The sequence below is a fragment of the Sebastes fasciatus genome, chromosome 4, assembly GCF_043250625.1.
Source record: "Sebastes fasciatus isolate fSebFas1 chromosome 4, fSebFas1.pri, whole genome shotgun sequence".
Classification (NCBI taxonomy): Eukaryota; Metazoa; Chordata; class Actinopteri; order Perciformes; family Sebastidae; genus Sebastes; species Sebastes fasciatus.
The window spans coordinates 19,852,229-19,867,126 of record NC_133798.1 but is presented as its reverse complement, the minus strand read 5'-3'; the positions used below and the strand labels follow the sequence as shown (position 1 = coordinate 19,867,126).

Here is a 14,898-nt window from a genome sequence, read left to right as displayed (position 1 = left end):
CTCCATTGCAGTAGTCCAAACGGGAGGTGACGAAAGCGTGGATGAGGGTTTCTGCCACAGAGTCAGAGAGTGTTTGCCGGAGACGTGAGATGTTTTTGAGGTGGAAGAAGGCGGATTTGGTGATGAACCTGATATGAGACTGGAATGATAGTGTTGGGTCCAGGATGACACCAACAGTTCCTCCCACCTTTATTTGGTCAAATTGCTCCGTGCTGAGGACAGAAAAAATCCTGAGCTCCACAAAATGTGAGCTGAACTGAAGGGAAGGGATACCCGGCACTGTAACCTGGCCGCAAGCGAGCTAGAGACCACCGCGAAGGATTAACTGGCTTCCCCAGCTGGAAGATGTTTAGACAGGATCAGGTCCTTGTGTTGACAGGAGGGGTCAACAGTCAGGGCCACTTAAGGACAGATTATTGACTGTTCCTCGGCGCAGTCTAATGGAAGGGTCCAAAGCTGTCAAAATATATTTGAGCACAGCGCTTAAACAAATGAATAACCCATCAGAATGAATAATACAAGGAAATGAAGCTATGGATGGACAGTTATGTCACAACACAGACTTGCAAGGATCTCAAATAGACTTGAAAGAAAAACATTCAATAAAAAGACCATTAGGGCTTATTGTTGAAGAATCAGAAACCCAATAAAAACGACATCTACAAAGGAAGAGTTAGGCAGTTTACAGATACTCTTGCAGCTGATATGCACCTGTCCTCTTTCTTGCAGACACGCACCATGTGTATACTTGCTCCAGGTCCCTGAATGAATCCCTTATATGGGTCGTTGTCACACTGATGCAATGAGATATACAGTGGTCAACGAATATTCTAAATTAATATATACTGTATATTTGAATAGTAAAAAAAAACACAACAGATATTCGTTTGTGAAAATGAATATTCAATTGTGAAAAAAAACAGCACTACCTGCCTCATGCGCATTGAATGCACCGCATGACGGGAGTCACATGACATCACCATTAACTGAAAATGAAATGTAACGTTAGGTCGAGCTGAGCGATGAATAATTAAACAACAACCGTAGTGGTGGAGAGAACTCGGCCACAGAGAGAGTGGCACCGTGTCCTAACAGCAAGCCTTACGTCACGTCATATTAATAACCCACGTACCGATCAGCTTTTGCACTCGAGATCAGACTGGAGACGTAAGCACTTAAAAGATGGGGGAGTAGTACTTGCCATCTTCCGGCGTGTACTTTTTAAACAGAAAACACGTTTTATATTGTGATATTTATGACTTTTAGGCAATCTCCCTCCAGCCAGCATCTTAATCAGGTGTAGGACAAATATATTAATGTATTGCATAATAAAATGTTTTTCCTTATCCAATGAGAGGGTCGTACTGTAAAGGACAGAGGGTGTCGTATCCTGTACAGGTTGTAAAGCCTCCTGAGGCAAATTTGTGATTTCAGGCTATACATGTAGTGAAGTATGCAGTGACAGTTTAAAGTATAAAGGGACAAGCAAAAAACATGAAGTTTTGGTCACAAGTCTGATGACCACTTCTGCCAACTTTAAAGACTATCATTAAAAACAATAATCATCTTATAGCATAAAACTCCTACCTGAACTCTCCAGATTCACCAGTGAACAAGTCCTACTCATTTCCTAGCATTTCTTTCTGTGAAATATCTGAAACAGGGAGGAAAAACAATTTCAGTCCAAGATTTAGAGCAGCAGCTCATCGCTTTTGTTCTTGATGTAATGCTTTCCTTCTTGACTGAGACAGTGCTGCATGGAGCCAAAGCAAAGGGAAGATTTTGTGCACAATGAGAAACTCAGATGGATGATTCAGGACCAAGTGTAAGAAGAGCTGCAGCAGATGGACGACTTCCAGGTTCGAGCAGTTTGGACCACAGAACCAATGCGGACATCGCTTACAGACACATTGTCACACATGACTAATGGGCCGGCTTAATGAGGTTCACATGTAACAGTACAGAATGTGCTTCCATTACTCGTGTAACTTAGATCAATATTCAAGAATGTGACGTCAATAAACATCTGCAAACATGCTGTGATTAATCCAAAACAAAAAAAAACTGTTTATCTGGGATTTTCCAGCGGAGATAGAGGCGAAGGGATTGGCATCGTACTTGGAGGAAGAGGAGCTGAAGGAGGGAAACTCATCTCATGGGTTGAGGGAACAGACGTCACTTCAGGGTAGCATCCCAGCGTTTCCTTCACAGACAGGCTGAGGCAGGATTAGGTTCTGCAGGCGGAGCTGCTGTCCGCTTTCTAAATCTGCCTGCCAGTCTTTCTATCAATCATTCTGCTCGCTCCAACTGATGTCACCTCTGAAGTCATGTTTCGAGCAAACCTCGGTAACAACGTGCTTTTGTTTCATTCCAAACATCCTGCAAATACTCACTTGAGTGAAATGCTGGAAACACAATGCTCCAAAGAGAAATGAAGACATTATTAAAGAAACATGGATACTATCAATCTAACAGTAGAGATTATTGAACCTTGAAATGCTTCCAAAGATGGATATTATAGGAGTTATAATGTGATTTACCAAACTCAAGGTTTCCAGGTCAAGGTTATGGTATGTAAAAATAATAAAAAAACAAACAAAAATGAAATATTAGAATACATGTCTGTAGGTTTGAATTGGCACTCATGGATTGTCGAGACACATTCAAGTAATTCATAATAAAATAAGTTAGAGTAACTAGTAACAGTCATTTTCAAAGTAAGAAAAGCACAGAAATAAAGCACTTTGCTTGACTTAAACCTGCAGTAGAATATGTTTTGGCATCATTGGGCAAAAATCCCATATTAACCTTTCAGCATATTGTAATTCAAGTGTTCTGAGAGAAAACTAGACTTCTGCACCTCCTCATGGCTCTGTTTTCAGGCTTTAAATAATCTAGCCCATGACGGAAGACTTTGACCAATTACAGGTCATTTGAGAGAGAGAGCGTTCCTATTGGCTGCTCATTCAACGGAGGCAGCTGTTAATCACTCGCAAACTCAGATCACACGGTCAAACTAGGCAGCGCTGATCAAATATGAATCAATATTCTGTTACTAAAATGCCTATTTGTGTGTTTAGCTGTAAAATGAGAAAGTTTGCTCCGGCTAGTGGGCGGTGATTGGTATTTCCTCAACAGATCTCAACATGGCTGCTGGGTCACAAACCTTCTAATTTTACAGTTAAACAGTTCATTAAAAGATGTTTCTGAAAATATTTAAATGAGAAATAGGCATTACAGTAACAGAATATTGATTCATATTTGATCAGCGCTGCCTAGTTTGACCGTTTGATCGGAGTTTACGAGTTTCGTGAGTAGTGATTGACAGCTGCTTAGAGACTGCTCGGCTCTGATTGGTTGTTTTCCTTCCACGTTGAAATCCTGCAAATGCCATTAGGAGCACTAGGAGGAGGCAGAGGCACATAATTTTTTCACAGATTATCTGTCTCATGCACTACTGTAAGGATATAGTGACAGTTTTATAAAACTAACTTTTTATCATATTTGCTAAAAGTTACCTACTGCAGCTTTAAGGCCCGATCAACACATACAAGCTGAATGACATGAAAATTATAACCCGGGGCTGTCAAAAACACAGATTCTGTTAATGCTCGACAATCCTGAAAAAAGGTGAGGGCAGTTGGCTGTGGTAAAGGTACATATAACTATAAAAAGGAGATCTCAAGGCAAGGGCACATCAAGCAGAGTACATTGCAAACATGCAAAAAGGACCCGTCTCCCTACTAAGTATTATTGATCACTGTCGGAGAAAGCACTGCAGATGTGGCCTACTTCCTGTTTGTAACCTCAATTCCAACTTTGTCACAGCCAAACAGTCTGCAGTAAATTAACTGAGTGTTGCCAACAGAACTGTGGGAATGTTATTCACTCACTGATACAAGAAACTTCTATTCAACTGTCTTGCACCGTGACTCATGAGCAACTGAATTACTGTAGATAAAGTGCAGGCTCTAACCTCGCAGTACATGCTTATCATCGAGAACTTCCTGTTCGCTGATAGCTTTAAATCTGCGATCCTGAGATAAGTCCTACATTCTACTTATCAAACTGCAAGCAAAAATACATTTCAAGTCGTGCTATAACCTTTAACTTTCAATAGTTTCTGAACAAATGTCAGTTTTAATGTGTTTGCATCTTCAGACCAACACACCAATAACCTAACATCAACATCATGAAGCCACATTGTTAAATGGGTTTAAGTATGAAAATCCTCTGCAGAAGTCACATTAAAAGGCATCTCAAGTTCTCTAGAGGAGGATAGAAATACGTTTTTGACTCAGTTATTTTAATGGATTTGCAATGACCCAAGCAACTTAGAATAAAAAGGTTAAAAATATGGCAATATGGAAAAGGGTTTAAAAATGCATGCAGGCCTAATGGTGTTGCCACATGACTTGTTGGACTTGCTATGATACAGACAATTTTTATGCATTTACGTACAGTAGTTCACATTTTCACTGACACATTATTTTGCTTATAGTTTGGAGTATTAAAGTTTTGACAGTAAGTGAAAACAATATCCAAAAGACACTTTCAGATATGAAGTTTTCTTTTCTTGGCAAACATCCGAATGGCAGCAAAATGAAAATAGTTCAAATTTGCACTCTGCGGATCACTTTACTGCTGCTTCACAAGCGAGTCGGAGAACTACGGTGGCCACGTTTCTTAGTTTCAGTGATTATACACTAATGAAAACATGGTTTTGAATATTATATTCCATTTCTGCTAATAGATCTCCCAAAATGTTACACACTGTTCCTTTAATAGGATTTTTTTTATTTGTCTCGATCCAAGAACCCAAATATATTTGTTGACACTTGAAAAGGTTCACAATTCACTCTAATGCAAGTCGGGGTTATGGTGACCCCCAAAATGTTTTGCCTGCAAATCTTGTACTCATATCTTATCAAATTGACATGAAACAGCTCCGAGAGCTGCCACAGACCATTGCAGATATGAGAAAGACATAAAACAAAAGCACACAAAAACAACAGGGTGCCAAAAAACTTTCAACGCTTTCCCTCACTAAAGACTGGAACAACACCTGAAGGAGGCCTCATTATATCACATGCTAAGGAGGAGTCCTAACTCCTCATGAACTTTGTATGTGTGAGTGTGTAAGTGTGTGAGATATTGAAGAGCAGGACAGCCGTATTTGTGGAGGACCTCTCCCTGAACTCCGTTTTCTCTGCAGGCATGTTCACTAACAGCTGAGGCCAGCGGGGGTTCTGCCCTGCTGGCCCAGTCATTAGCTCCTCCACAGCACGCTCCCAAAGCTGCTCTGCTAATGGACGCCAAATAACCCAGCCAATCCCTCCAACGCACACATAAGGAACTCATATTCATACAACAATGGATGCATTGCTCCTTTCTGCCATTCAAACACCTTGCATCCTCATCTGTATAAACAACTGAAGTTCGTCAACATCCGCCGTTTCCCCCTCATTTTATTACAAACAGAGTATTCCATTTACAACAGGGAAAACATACAGTAGAAAACACACCTTTTTAACAATAACTTTTGAGTGTTTAAACAGCGATAATGTAAATTTATCATAACAACTATGATATACACGATTTAGGAGGAGGTTGTGGTTTACACTTTGAGTTAGGGGTGTGCGATATGACGATATTAGATCGTGAACAATTAAAATGTCTCTACGATCTGCCTTTTCAGCGAGATCGTAGAACTGTGCTACAGTGTACATTGCAGTTGCTGGTAGTTTCGAGTTAGCACCGTGCGTCAGTGTAGCGGCTCATCTCTTCCTGGTTTGGTGCTTATTTGTGTGAATGCTGGATTTGCTTGTTGAGTTTTGTCAGGCAAAGTATGTGTGTAGCTGTCAAGACTTAATCAACGTCGGATTACAGCACAGTACCGCCGCTACAAGCGACTTTCAAAGGACGCGCAACATACCGACGGACATGTCCGGATCACAGGGGTCTACGTGGATTGTTATCAGCACCGAGAAGCACCGAGAAGCACCGTATGCGGCGTAGAGAGAGGAAGCAGACGGGGATGCCGGTCGGGCTGCTGGCTAGGCTAAAGAAGCATCCACACAAACCACCACTACCAATCATCTTTCTCTCTAACGCCAGATCCATCGTTCACAAAACAGACAAATTGGAGCTACCGAAGGCAGCTAGCCTGCCAGGGACTGCTGCGTGATGTTAATAACGGAGACCTGGCTTCACCCGCTGACACCCGACGCTGTTGTGCAGCTAGCAGGCCGGACCGAAGCAAAGATTCAGGTACAGTAAGAGCAACGGGGGAGGACTCTGTATTTATGTGCATAATGGCTGGTGTACAAACAGCCGAATCACTAACAGTCACTGTTCCCCTGATTCAGAGCCTCTGTCAGTTATGTGTCGACCCTTCTATCTGCCGAGAGAGCTGACAGTAGTAATTATTACGGCTGTCTATATTACACCTGTGGATGTGTGTCTAATAAGCTACCTGATTTACAATTCCAAATTCAGTACCTTTAATGTTATGTAGCAAGAGTGCACTTTACTTGAGTGTTGTTGTTTACCTTTTGAAACCAATGTTCATTTTTGCAAAAGTGTAAACCAAGTCAAAATGCTTGTTGAATGTTCATACTTTGCAGAATTGCACACTTGATTAAAATCTGTTTGGCCTTAATGATCTGTTATTCTATTTCCTCATGTTGTATTAGCTTATAGGGCTGTATTTTTTAAAATGGGGAAATTAGTTTGGTTGTAATGTTCAGTAACTTGCAAAATTGTCTTTAAAACCAGGATGAAAAAAAATTGTGAAAAGATGGTGGATCGTGATCCTGCCTGAAAAAATCGTGATATGATATTTTTGCGATATCGCCCACCCCTGCTTTGAGTGTGTGCTGAAATGTCATCTCTATGCTGTACTGTCTACAGACTGGGTAAGATTAAAGGTCTTTACACACTGGGGGCGTTTTCTTCGTGAACTGTTTTTGTCATTAGAATGTGAATGTTACGTCGCAAAAAAAAAATCAGCATAATTTTTTTCCGGACAAGGTTGGTTTTTCTGAGCCTTTGCCCCACTAATAAAGGCATTTTAAAGATTTTAAATTACGATTAAACGATTTTAAAGATTTTTTTGCGATATGCTGAGTATTGCGATTTATTACCTTTTTTCAACTGCAAATTATGCCGTTCGTCAACATATGTTTTATCTAGTAAAATAGTTTTCACTCTACTCATCTCAGAGTTTTCATTCACATATCTTGAGGTCAGAGGTCAAGGGACCCCTTTGAAAATGGCCATGCCAGTTTTTCCTCACCAAAATGTACAGTATGCATTATTTAGCATTCTTCATGACATGCTATGATGACATGGTTGGAAGCATTCATTCCTTAGGTCTTCTAAGGAATATTTTTGCCCCACCCCTTGTTTAGGTTGTACAACAATTTGCCTCAGACAGACTGCCAGATGCTGCTCTGGGTCAATATGATCCCGGTTTTGGCCTCTGCTTGCGCAAATCTATTCAAACCTTTTATTGAAAAAGTGTTGCAACTGTCGCAAATTCGCATCGCTGCCAGTATGAACAGTTTTGATGCGAAATATTGGCAGGTGAGTATTTATTATTTTCGTATCATTTATTCGTCACGCCCCCGGTGTGTAAAGGCCTTAAGAGTCGTGTCTGACATGCCCGGCACAACCTCACTCTTCATTGTCATATACAGCGGTAAAAGAACCGCATTCAGTAAGTATAAATAGGATAATCTGTTAAGACTTCTGTCATGTACAACGTAATTACAACTAGAAAATTTCAAAATATCCCTACAAGTGACAGTTAACATAGATTATCACAGTATATATGGTTCTATTTAAAACCTTCACAAAAATCCACAGTACACCAGCATTTTCATGGTATAAAAATAAGTTACAAATCTGCATAAATATTTTACACAAAAAAACAGTTATAAAATATGCTGTATTTTCTGACAAGGTTACACAAAACAGTTTTTTTAACACCATTGGGGTATTCAGTTTGCTGCTTGTTAAAAAAAACATTCATTTTAAGTTTTGGATGAACACAACCTTTTTTTAAAATTGTTAGTCCCATTTTCCAGCACACTTGGCTACGACAGTTTGTTGAGATATACAAACCCGAAGAGGGAAAAACTGCAGCATAGCCAAGTTTCACTTCCTTTTATCGCCACTTTACTCCCCGCGTTCAGCAGAGAAGATGAAGAGCGTCCCATCCCATTTAGATAAACCTCCTATGAACGAGCATTTTCCCTTAAGTACCAAGTCCACAGATGACTCCTTACAGGCTGAGCACAAAGACAAGAGAGAAAGACACAGAGAAGGAGAGAATGAGTTGTTCTCAGTGTGTCACCAGAGAGATTACAGTATGAGAAATGGGCTTTATCCTGGATGTTCAGACATTGAGCCGACTTCATTTGCAGACACATCACACTGTGTATTTTAGGGCTTTTGCTGCACTGAACTACTGAGGTCAATTAATGGAATAATGTTCAACGGCCAAATATGACCTCATTTTTGAGTGAGACTAGGGAATGCCAAGGGTCGTGTGCTCCAAAATGGCCCATTTCCCAATTAACTGGCTTCACGGTACATAGGAACTGTTAAACTGTGGGCGATAAGTAATCATCTACGATGATGTTTCACCACAGGAGAGCCAGCGCCACGGGTAATACTGCGGATGCACGATCATTACCATACCATTGAGGCATCAGCATCGTTTGATCTCCATTATAGCACAAAGAATATGTAAATGTAAATGTGTGTCTTATGACAGTATAGACACATGGTGGTTGAATTAACAAGCAAGAATAATATGGCAGCTCTGCGTTGTCTGCATACACAGATCAACATTACTTTAAAAGCTGCGCACAGATGTTGATAAAAGATACTGATGTTGTGACATTAATGCGTCACACGGCTATCTTTTTTGCATCAGCCTACCCTTTCTGTGCATCCCGTGACGACTCCATTGCTGATACAAACTATGCAAATACTGCCCTTATTAAAAACATATTTAACAATTTAATTCAAAACTGTCTTTAAAGAAAAATAATTGAAAGGAAAATAAAAAAACCCAAAGGCAAAATCCCTTGATTTAATATACTTAAGTTTTTAATTTAGTCATTTGTGTGCATGAAAAAGAACAATTATTCTATTCTTATATTACATAGACCTTTTTGTTGTCATTCTGTTGCTAGGGCAACAGCTTTGGTCCAAGTTTACTTCCTGTCAGCTACTTCATTAACACACATTGAAACAGGAAATACAAAGGGCCCATTTAAAATGTTTATGTCGCCAATTTTAAAAAGGTCTATAGTTGTAGTGTGTGTATGTGTTTGCAATACAGTTTAGTATGACTTGTCTACACAATACAGTATGTGAGGTTCTGTTTTCTTTTCATTTTAAATACTACATTTGTTGTTTAACGTGTCGCCATCAATAACCAAGTCAAATAACATGTACTTACCGTAATTGATTAACACGATTCTAATTGTTGGCTGTGAGCTATAACAGGACTGTGTTGCAGCCAAACACACACCAATGTGTGGTGTGTAGAATCCATATCTAAATAGGTCCTTAGGTGTATTTCAATATATATTTATCTAACTGTTTCAGCTTACCTGCACTTCAACCGCTTTTGTGGAAGTGCTCTGAAAAGACAGGAAAAAGTTTGTGAGCCCACGGTGCAAAAAAACATCTTACAATGTGATCATGTGTTTGAGTTGATTTCAGTCCAGTAGGACGTGTGACAAAGTGCAAGAAGCTCGACATGGAAACATTGCTGAAACAATATAATCCTACTGCCACTACGTCAGTCTCTTCCTGCCATCCCATTCACATGTAGAGGGGTTCACACAGCCTGCTATATTTACTCCCACAGGCAGTGACCACCTCATTTGTTTGGGGATTTCATGCATTAGGACAACCTTGACATAAACTGGCTGAGTGCTGACGGTTATATTCAACTATGAAACCAGAGTCCAGCAGCAGCCCCTGCAGTTACGGAGCCTTCAGGTCTAATTAAAATCAGCCGGCCTGTGTGCTGATCAGCACACTCGCCAGCCATATATCTCCGGTAAGATGACCACTCGTGTTATTTTAGGCACATTGTTCCTCTTTCAGCATTCACTTTCAGCCTTTTATGGCGTGTCATAAAGCTAACCTTGTTTTTTCATCTCAGTGATGAGTGAACTTAGTCTGCACAGGATTCAAATAACATCATCTTTAGTGGAACTCGGTCCACTTGAAGCCAGAGAGAAAATATAGGCTGTGGAAGCAAGAAAATATTTTCCCTTGTTTTAAAATCTGCAACTGTGATCATTTCTATTTTCAAATCAACAATGTGATTTTTACTGCATCACTCACTCAAATAAATCATTTGTTTTCATATTAAATCAGCTGAGAAGTTTACACACGTGAAATGCAGTATGTCTCCAGGAAAAGAAACATCTCTAATACACAAATAACAGGCCTCTTCATTATAATTGTTTGTGATCTCTGACTAATTAAATCATGTTTTTGTTTCTACTGCCGATCTCTGACCTCCTTGATCAGGTTGTATAATGATCTCACAGACACACACACAAACAAACAAAAAGTGTTTTCTCTGCATTTGTCTTTTTTAACCTAATTGCTGAAATCAGGAGTTGGTGCCACCTGGTGGAACAAAGTGTTAAGGACGATATAAACACACACACACACACACACACACGCACGCACACACTCACAGGTGTGAAGGGCAGAGGAAGCGCTTTCAAACACTTTCTTGTGGCACTTAAATGCTTCACACAATGAATCCTGCTGAGGATTAGATAATATTTACACATGGGCAACATGTGTTTGGCTGACACAAAATGGATCCGCAGCAGTGTGTGTGTCTGTGCGTATGTACAAAGAGGCCACTGGTGTCATCACACACACACACTCACCTATAGATGTTTGGGTCTAGCAGCATGGCGGCGTCCTGCGGTAACTGGGATAAGTGCACCACTTTAGTCTTCAGCTGAGATCGCTCCGTTTCATTCACCCACACGTCAGGTAGTCTGTAGGACAACACACACACACACACACACAGAGAGAGAGAGAGGACATGTGGTCAGGGTTTAAACTCTAACAAGAAAGAAAGAGAGAAAAGGGGGAGGTGGGGGGTGGAGTGGGAGTAAGGTTGAATGGAGGGGGTGAGAGGGATGGACAAAGAACCTCATTGAGTCCGGCGCACATGTTAACACCTTCCTCTGAACATTGAGTACATTTCCATAAGTAACATGGCCTTGACTAAAGCACTAGGACTGACACACGCACACCCTATATCTTCATTATTAGCATTTGTTCACTTGTGTGCAATCAAATGTGGGACAAGTGAAAGACTGTCAATGTCTGTGTGCATGTAAGAGTGTGTTTTTGTGCATTTAAAATGATCCGATGTGAAAGTATTGACGTACAGATACCGTGCACGTTAAAATCAGAACATTTTGATTTTTTTCCACCTCTTTAAGCTCGAGCGTAGGGAGGTGATGTCTTCAAAGACAACCCGCACACACACATACTGTACACATGTGCACATGATGTACTGTACTGCTCAGCTGCACCCTACTGTACCAGCAGCAGTGTGATCCCCCTGTGAAAGAAGGGAGTGTGCGAGCACTGGCACGGCAAGTCGAGGTGCAGAAGAAACAAAGAGCTTAGCGAGTCGACTGCGCCTCCCATCCCTCCTCCAACTCCCCCCCTCTCACCCCCCGTCTCCACCCCCAGCATTCCCCCCGTCACTATGTGCGTCATCACAGGAGCCCCCAGAGATGCAGACATACTCGCACGCACACACACACACACACACACTCACTCACTGCAGGCGGCAGTTAGGCAAGCAGGCAGCCACCCAGCCAAATCACTTATTCACATGCCTAGTCAGCCCATTCAGTGGGACGGTGTGCAGGTCACACTTCACATGCATCACATTCAGCACAACTGGGTGCAGGTAAGGGATGGAGAACAAAAGAGGAAATGTGATAAAAAAAAAAGACAAATGAAGGACAGGAAAAGAAAGAGGGAACGGGAAAGTATAGAGGGAGGGGGAGGGGGGGGGGAAGTGGCTCATGTTAATGTACAACAGCTCACTTAAAACGACTGCAAATCCTTTTATGGCATGTTTAAGTAGCTGCAGGGCAGGGTTAGCCACACAGGACAATTAAGTAAATACTATAAAGTTCAGAAAGCCACAGTAGTGTACTTATAATCTACCAATACCACACCTCAGATGCTGCATTAAACAAAGTTATCATAACAAAACAGGATAATCATTTGTATGTAACCACTATATCACCCTAAGCTTGATTAGATGTTCATCAGTATCACATGTGGTCATTTATGTCCGTCTGTCTGTGCCCTTTTAATGAACACACAAACACAGCTCAGATGTTTTTTTCAACAAGAATGAGCACACGTACAAGCATGTGTTAGAAAAGAATGAAACAAAGTGACCACAGCCAATCACAACCCTTCATTCATGACATGAAGTAAAAAAAGAATGGGGTCGATCTTTTAAATTCAATGCTGTTTGTATACAACATACATTATATATTGGAATTTTAATTCCTGTTTAAATTTTGACCAATTTGTTGCTGCATTAAAAAGGTTTACACTTGAATGTAATTCCTGTTAATTTTGAAGATTTTTTTATTACCAAGTTTCTGGTGTATGATTTATTATTTTAATAATAAATAACAATTCAATAAATTTCTATGAATTTATTTGTTACATTTTGTTTTACAAAGTTAAAAAAGCAATGTTTAAGTCAAACCTGGTGTGGCCTTATACATAAAAGAATTATCCGAGTCACTTCCACACAGTGAACACAGCTTATTGATTAATAATAATTTATAATTAACCGATATCGGATCAGTGCTCTGTATTGGCCGATACGGGACTGAAAAAAGTCAGATCGGTGCATCCTTAAAGTAAGGCATATCGACTATGAACTGAATTTTACACTTAGTATTCTTTAATTAATCTTTAAAGAAAAAAACAAAAAACAAGGAAAAAACAACAAAAACAAAAAATGAGGCACAACAAATATGTTTTAATGAAAAAGCAAAATGTTGTTTTTTAAGCAGGTTTCCCATCTAAAACACTACAAATAGAAAGTCATACAAATAAAACTGAATTCATGATTAAGTAACTTGCCCATGTGGAAGTAATCATGCAAAGTGTGAGACATAAGATGTTTTTACAGAGTAAATAATAAGTAGTGTTGATTTTTAATATATGGATGAGCAATAAGAGTCAACATTTTGGTAAAAATCTGAATAGGCAATTTCTAAAATGTGACCCTAATACTAAGTTGTTAGTTTAGTTCTCTATTTTTTTTATTCTGTAATGCATGACAAAAGTGTCTCTATCCCCTTTAATGGAGGGGAGAGAAGACAGAGGAAGTTGAGAGGAGGCAGGGACGTGACAAGAAACAGTCCCCTTCAAAGCAGCTTTAAAGTTTGGGTTAGTCTTGAGTTAGTGTCCTTGTGCAACGCAAACCTCAAATGACAGACGAGGACCTGCTGAGTGTTAAATATGCAGTAAACACCCATGTGTGTGTTTGTGTGTGTGCACGCTCGCACGCCTGCTCCACTCCAGAGTCACCGTAAACATGTCGGAGCGAGTGTGCCGTGTTACTGATGAGTTATTATATTCTGATGGATGTGAGGGCTTCACGGAGGAGAGGGGGGACAACATGTCACACACGTGTCACACATACACACATATATACACACACCCAAGTGTTCATATTCCTCCCCCAAACGCACACACACACACAAACACAAACAGATTCTCAAAGACATCTCCACCCAGTCACACCAAGCCAAATAAAGACAAACGGATTTATTTTATTTTCCAGAGGAGACGGTTGTTTGGCTCGCTTCTTTATGAGACAGAAATGTATATTGTGAGTGAGGCCTCTGTGGGGAGAGCTACTGGGGGCGTCTGCCAGAGTGAAGCCCAGTCCTCTCAGCCTGGATTGATGGCTTGCCCCAGGCCTTGAAGCTCCCAGTAGTGACAGGAGCGATAAGTTCATCACAAAGCAGCAAAGAGTATATGAAGTCGCTGACATATTAAATGGCTTTATATGGAACAGCAGGTAGGACTGCAGGAGTTCAATGTCCTTATAAACTGCACCATCAGAAGAGAGCAGAGCTGGTTCAGGGACTGGAAAGGTCACCGCTGCCTAAAGAAAAACCTTGTGTGGCAAAAAGAGTGGGACTGCACAACTTCAGCAAAATCACAGTACAGACAACTGCTCACTATTGTGATTGCAATCCGAAATGCCTTATAGATGGATGTAGCTTATTCTAAATATGTCTACTTAGAAAGATGAAACATGAAGGTGAAGGGTTTTCGTAAAAAAAATACAAAATGTTTCATTCAAAAAGACCTTGGTATATGATTAAAAACAAGACCAACACACCGGTCTTCCTCGGGGTCGAGGCCTGGGTTGTATCAGGTGACTCAAGGGTAGAGCCGGATAATATTTGGCAAATTCGTACGTTTGATTGACATCTATGTTTATATGACTGATTTGCCTGTGTGCGACCGTTAACCCTGAGGAAGACTGTTTGTTCTACAACATATTTATAAACTGTAGTGAAGCGTTTTCTTGCAATTTTGTTTCATTTATTCTCTACTCTATAGACTAGATCTGCAACCGTTTATGGTGCAGAACAAAATGACACTCCCGCTCATAATGCATGATTCCATGATCAAAGATATGCACAAAGAAGAGAAAGCATTTTCACCTCGAATGGATGTTGCTTACGGACAAAAGTGTATTTAGAGACCCTTGATCTCTACCCTGAGTCTACACGGTGAATTAGTGTTGCCAATTTGATGTGACGAAGTTCTCAT

General features: G+C 40.4%; 1 protein-coding gene across 7 annotated transcripts in view; it reads right to left on the bottom strand.

Annotated features, from left to right (window-relative positions):
- Positions 1–929: 929 nt before the first annotated feature.
- The window catches only part of LOC141766080 (zinc finger protein aebp2-like), a 37,621-nt gene continuing 23,652 nt past the window's right edge, over positions 930–14,898 (bottom strand). For 2 of the 7 annotated variants that reach the window (XR_012593570.1, XM_074632574.1), the window contains exons 7-9: positions 10,938–11,051; positions 9,630–9,659; positions 5,451–8,294 (exon numbers count right to left, since the gene is read on the bottom strand). Coding sequence is in view for 4 of the 7 variants with exons in the window: in XM_074632574.1 (XP_074488675.1) it covers positions 8,288–8,294; positions 9,630–9,659; positions 10,938–11,051 (151 nt within the window). In the remaining 3 variants the exon portion in view is untranslated. Of the gene's footprint in view, positions 987–1,587; positions 1,655–5,450; positions 8,295–9,629; positions 9,660–10,937; positions 11,052–13,758; positions 14,222–14,898 lie in introns of those variants that run through there. The other 5 variants (XM_074632579.1, XM_074632578.1, XM_074632581.1 and 2 more) reach the window with 3 other exon arrangements.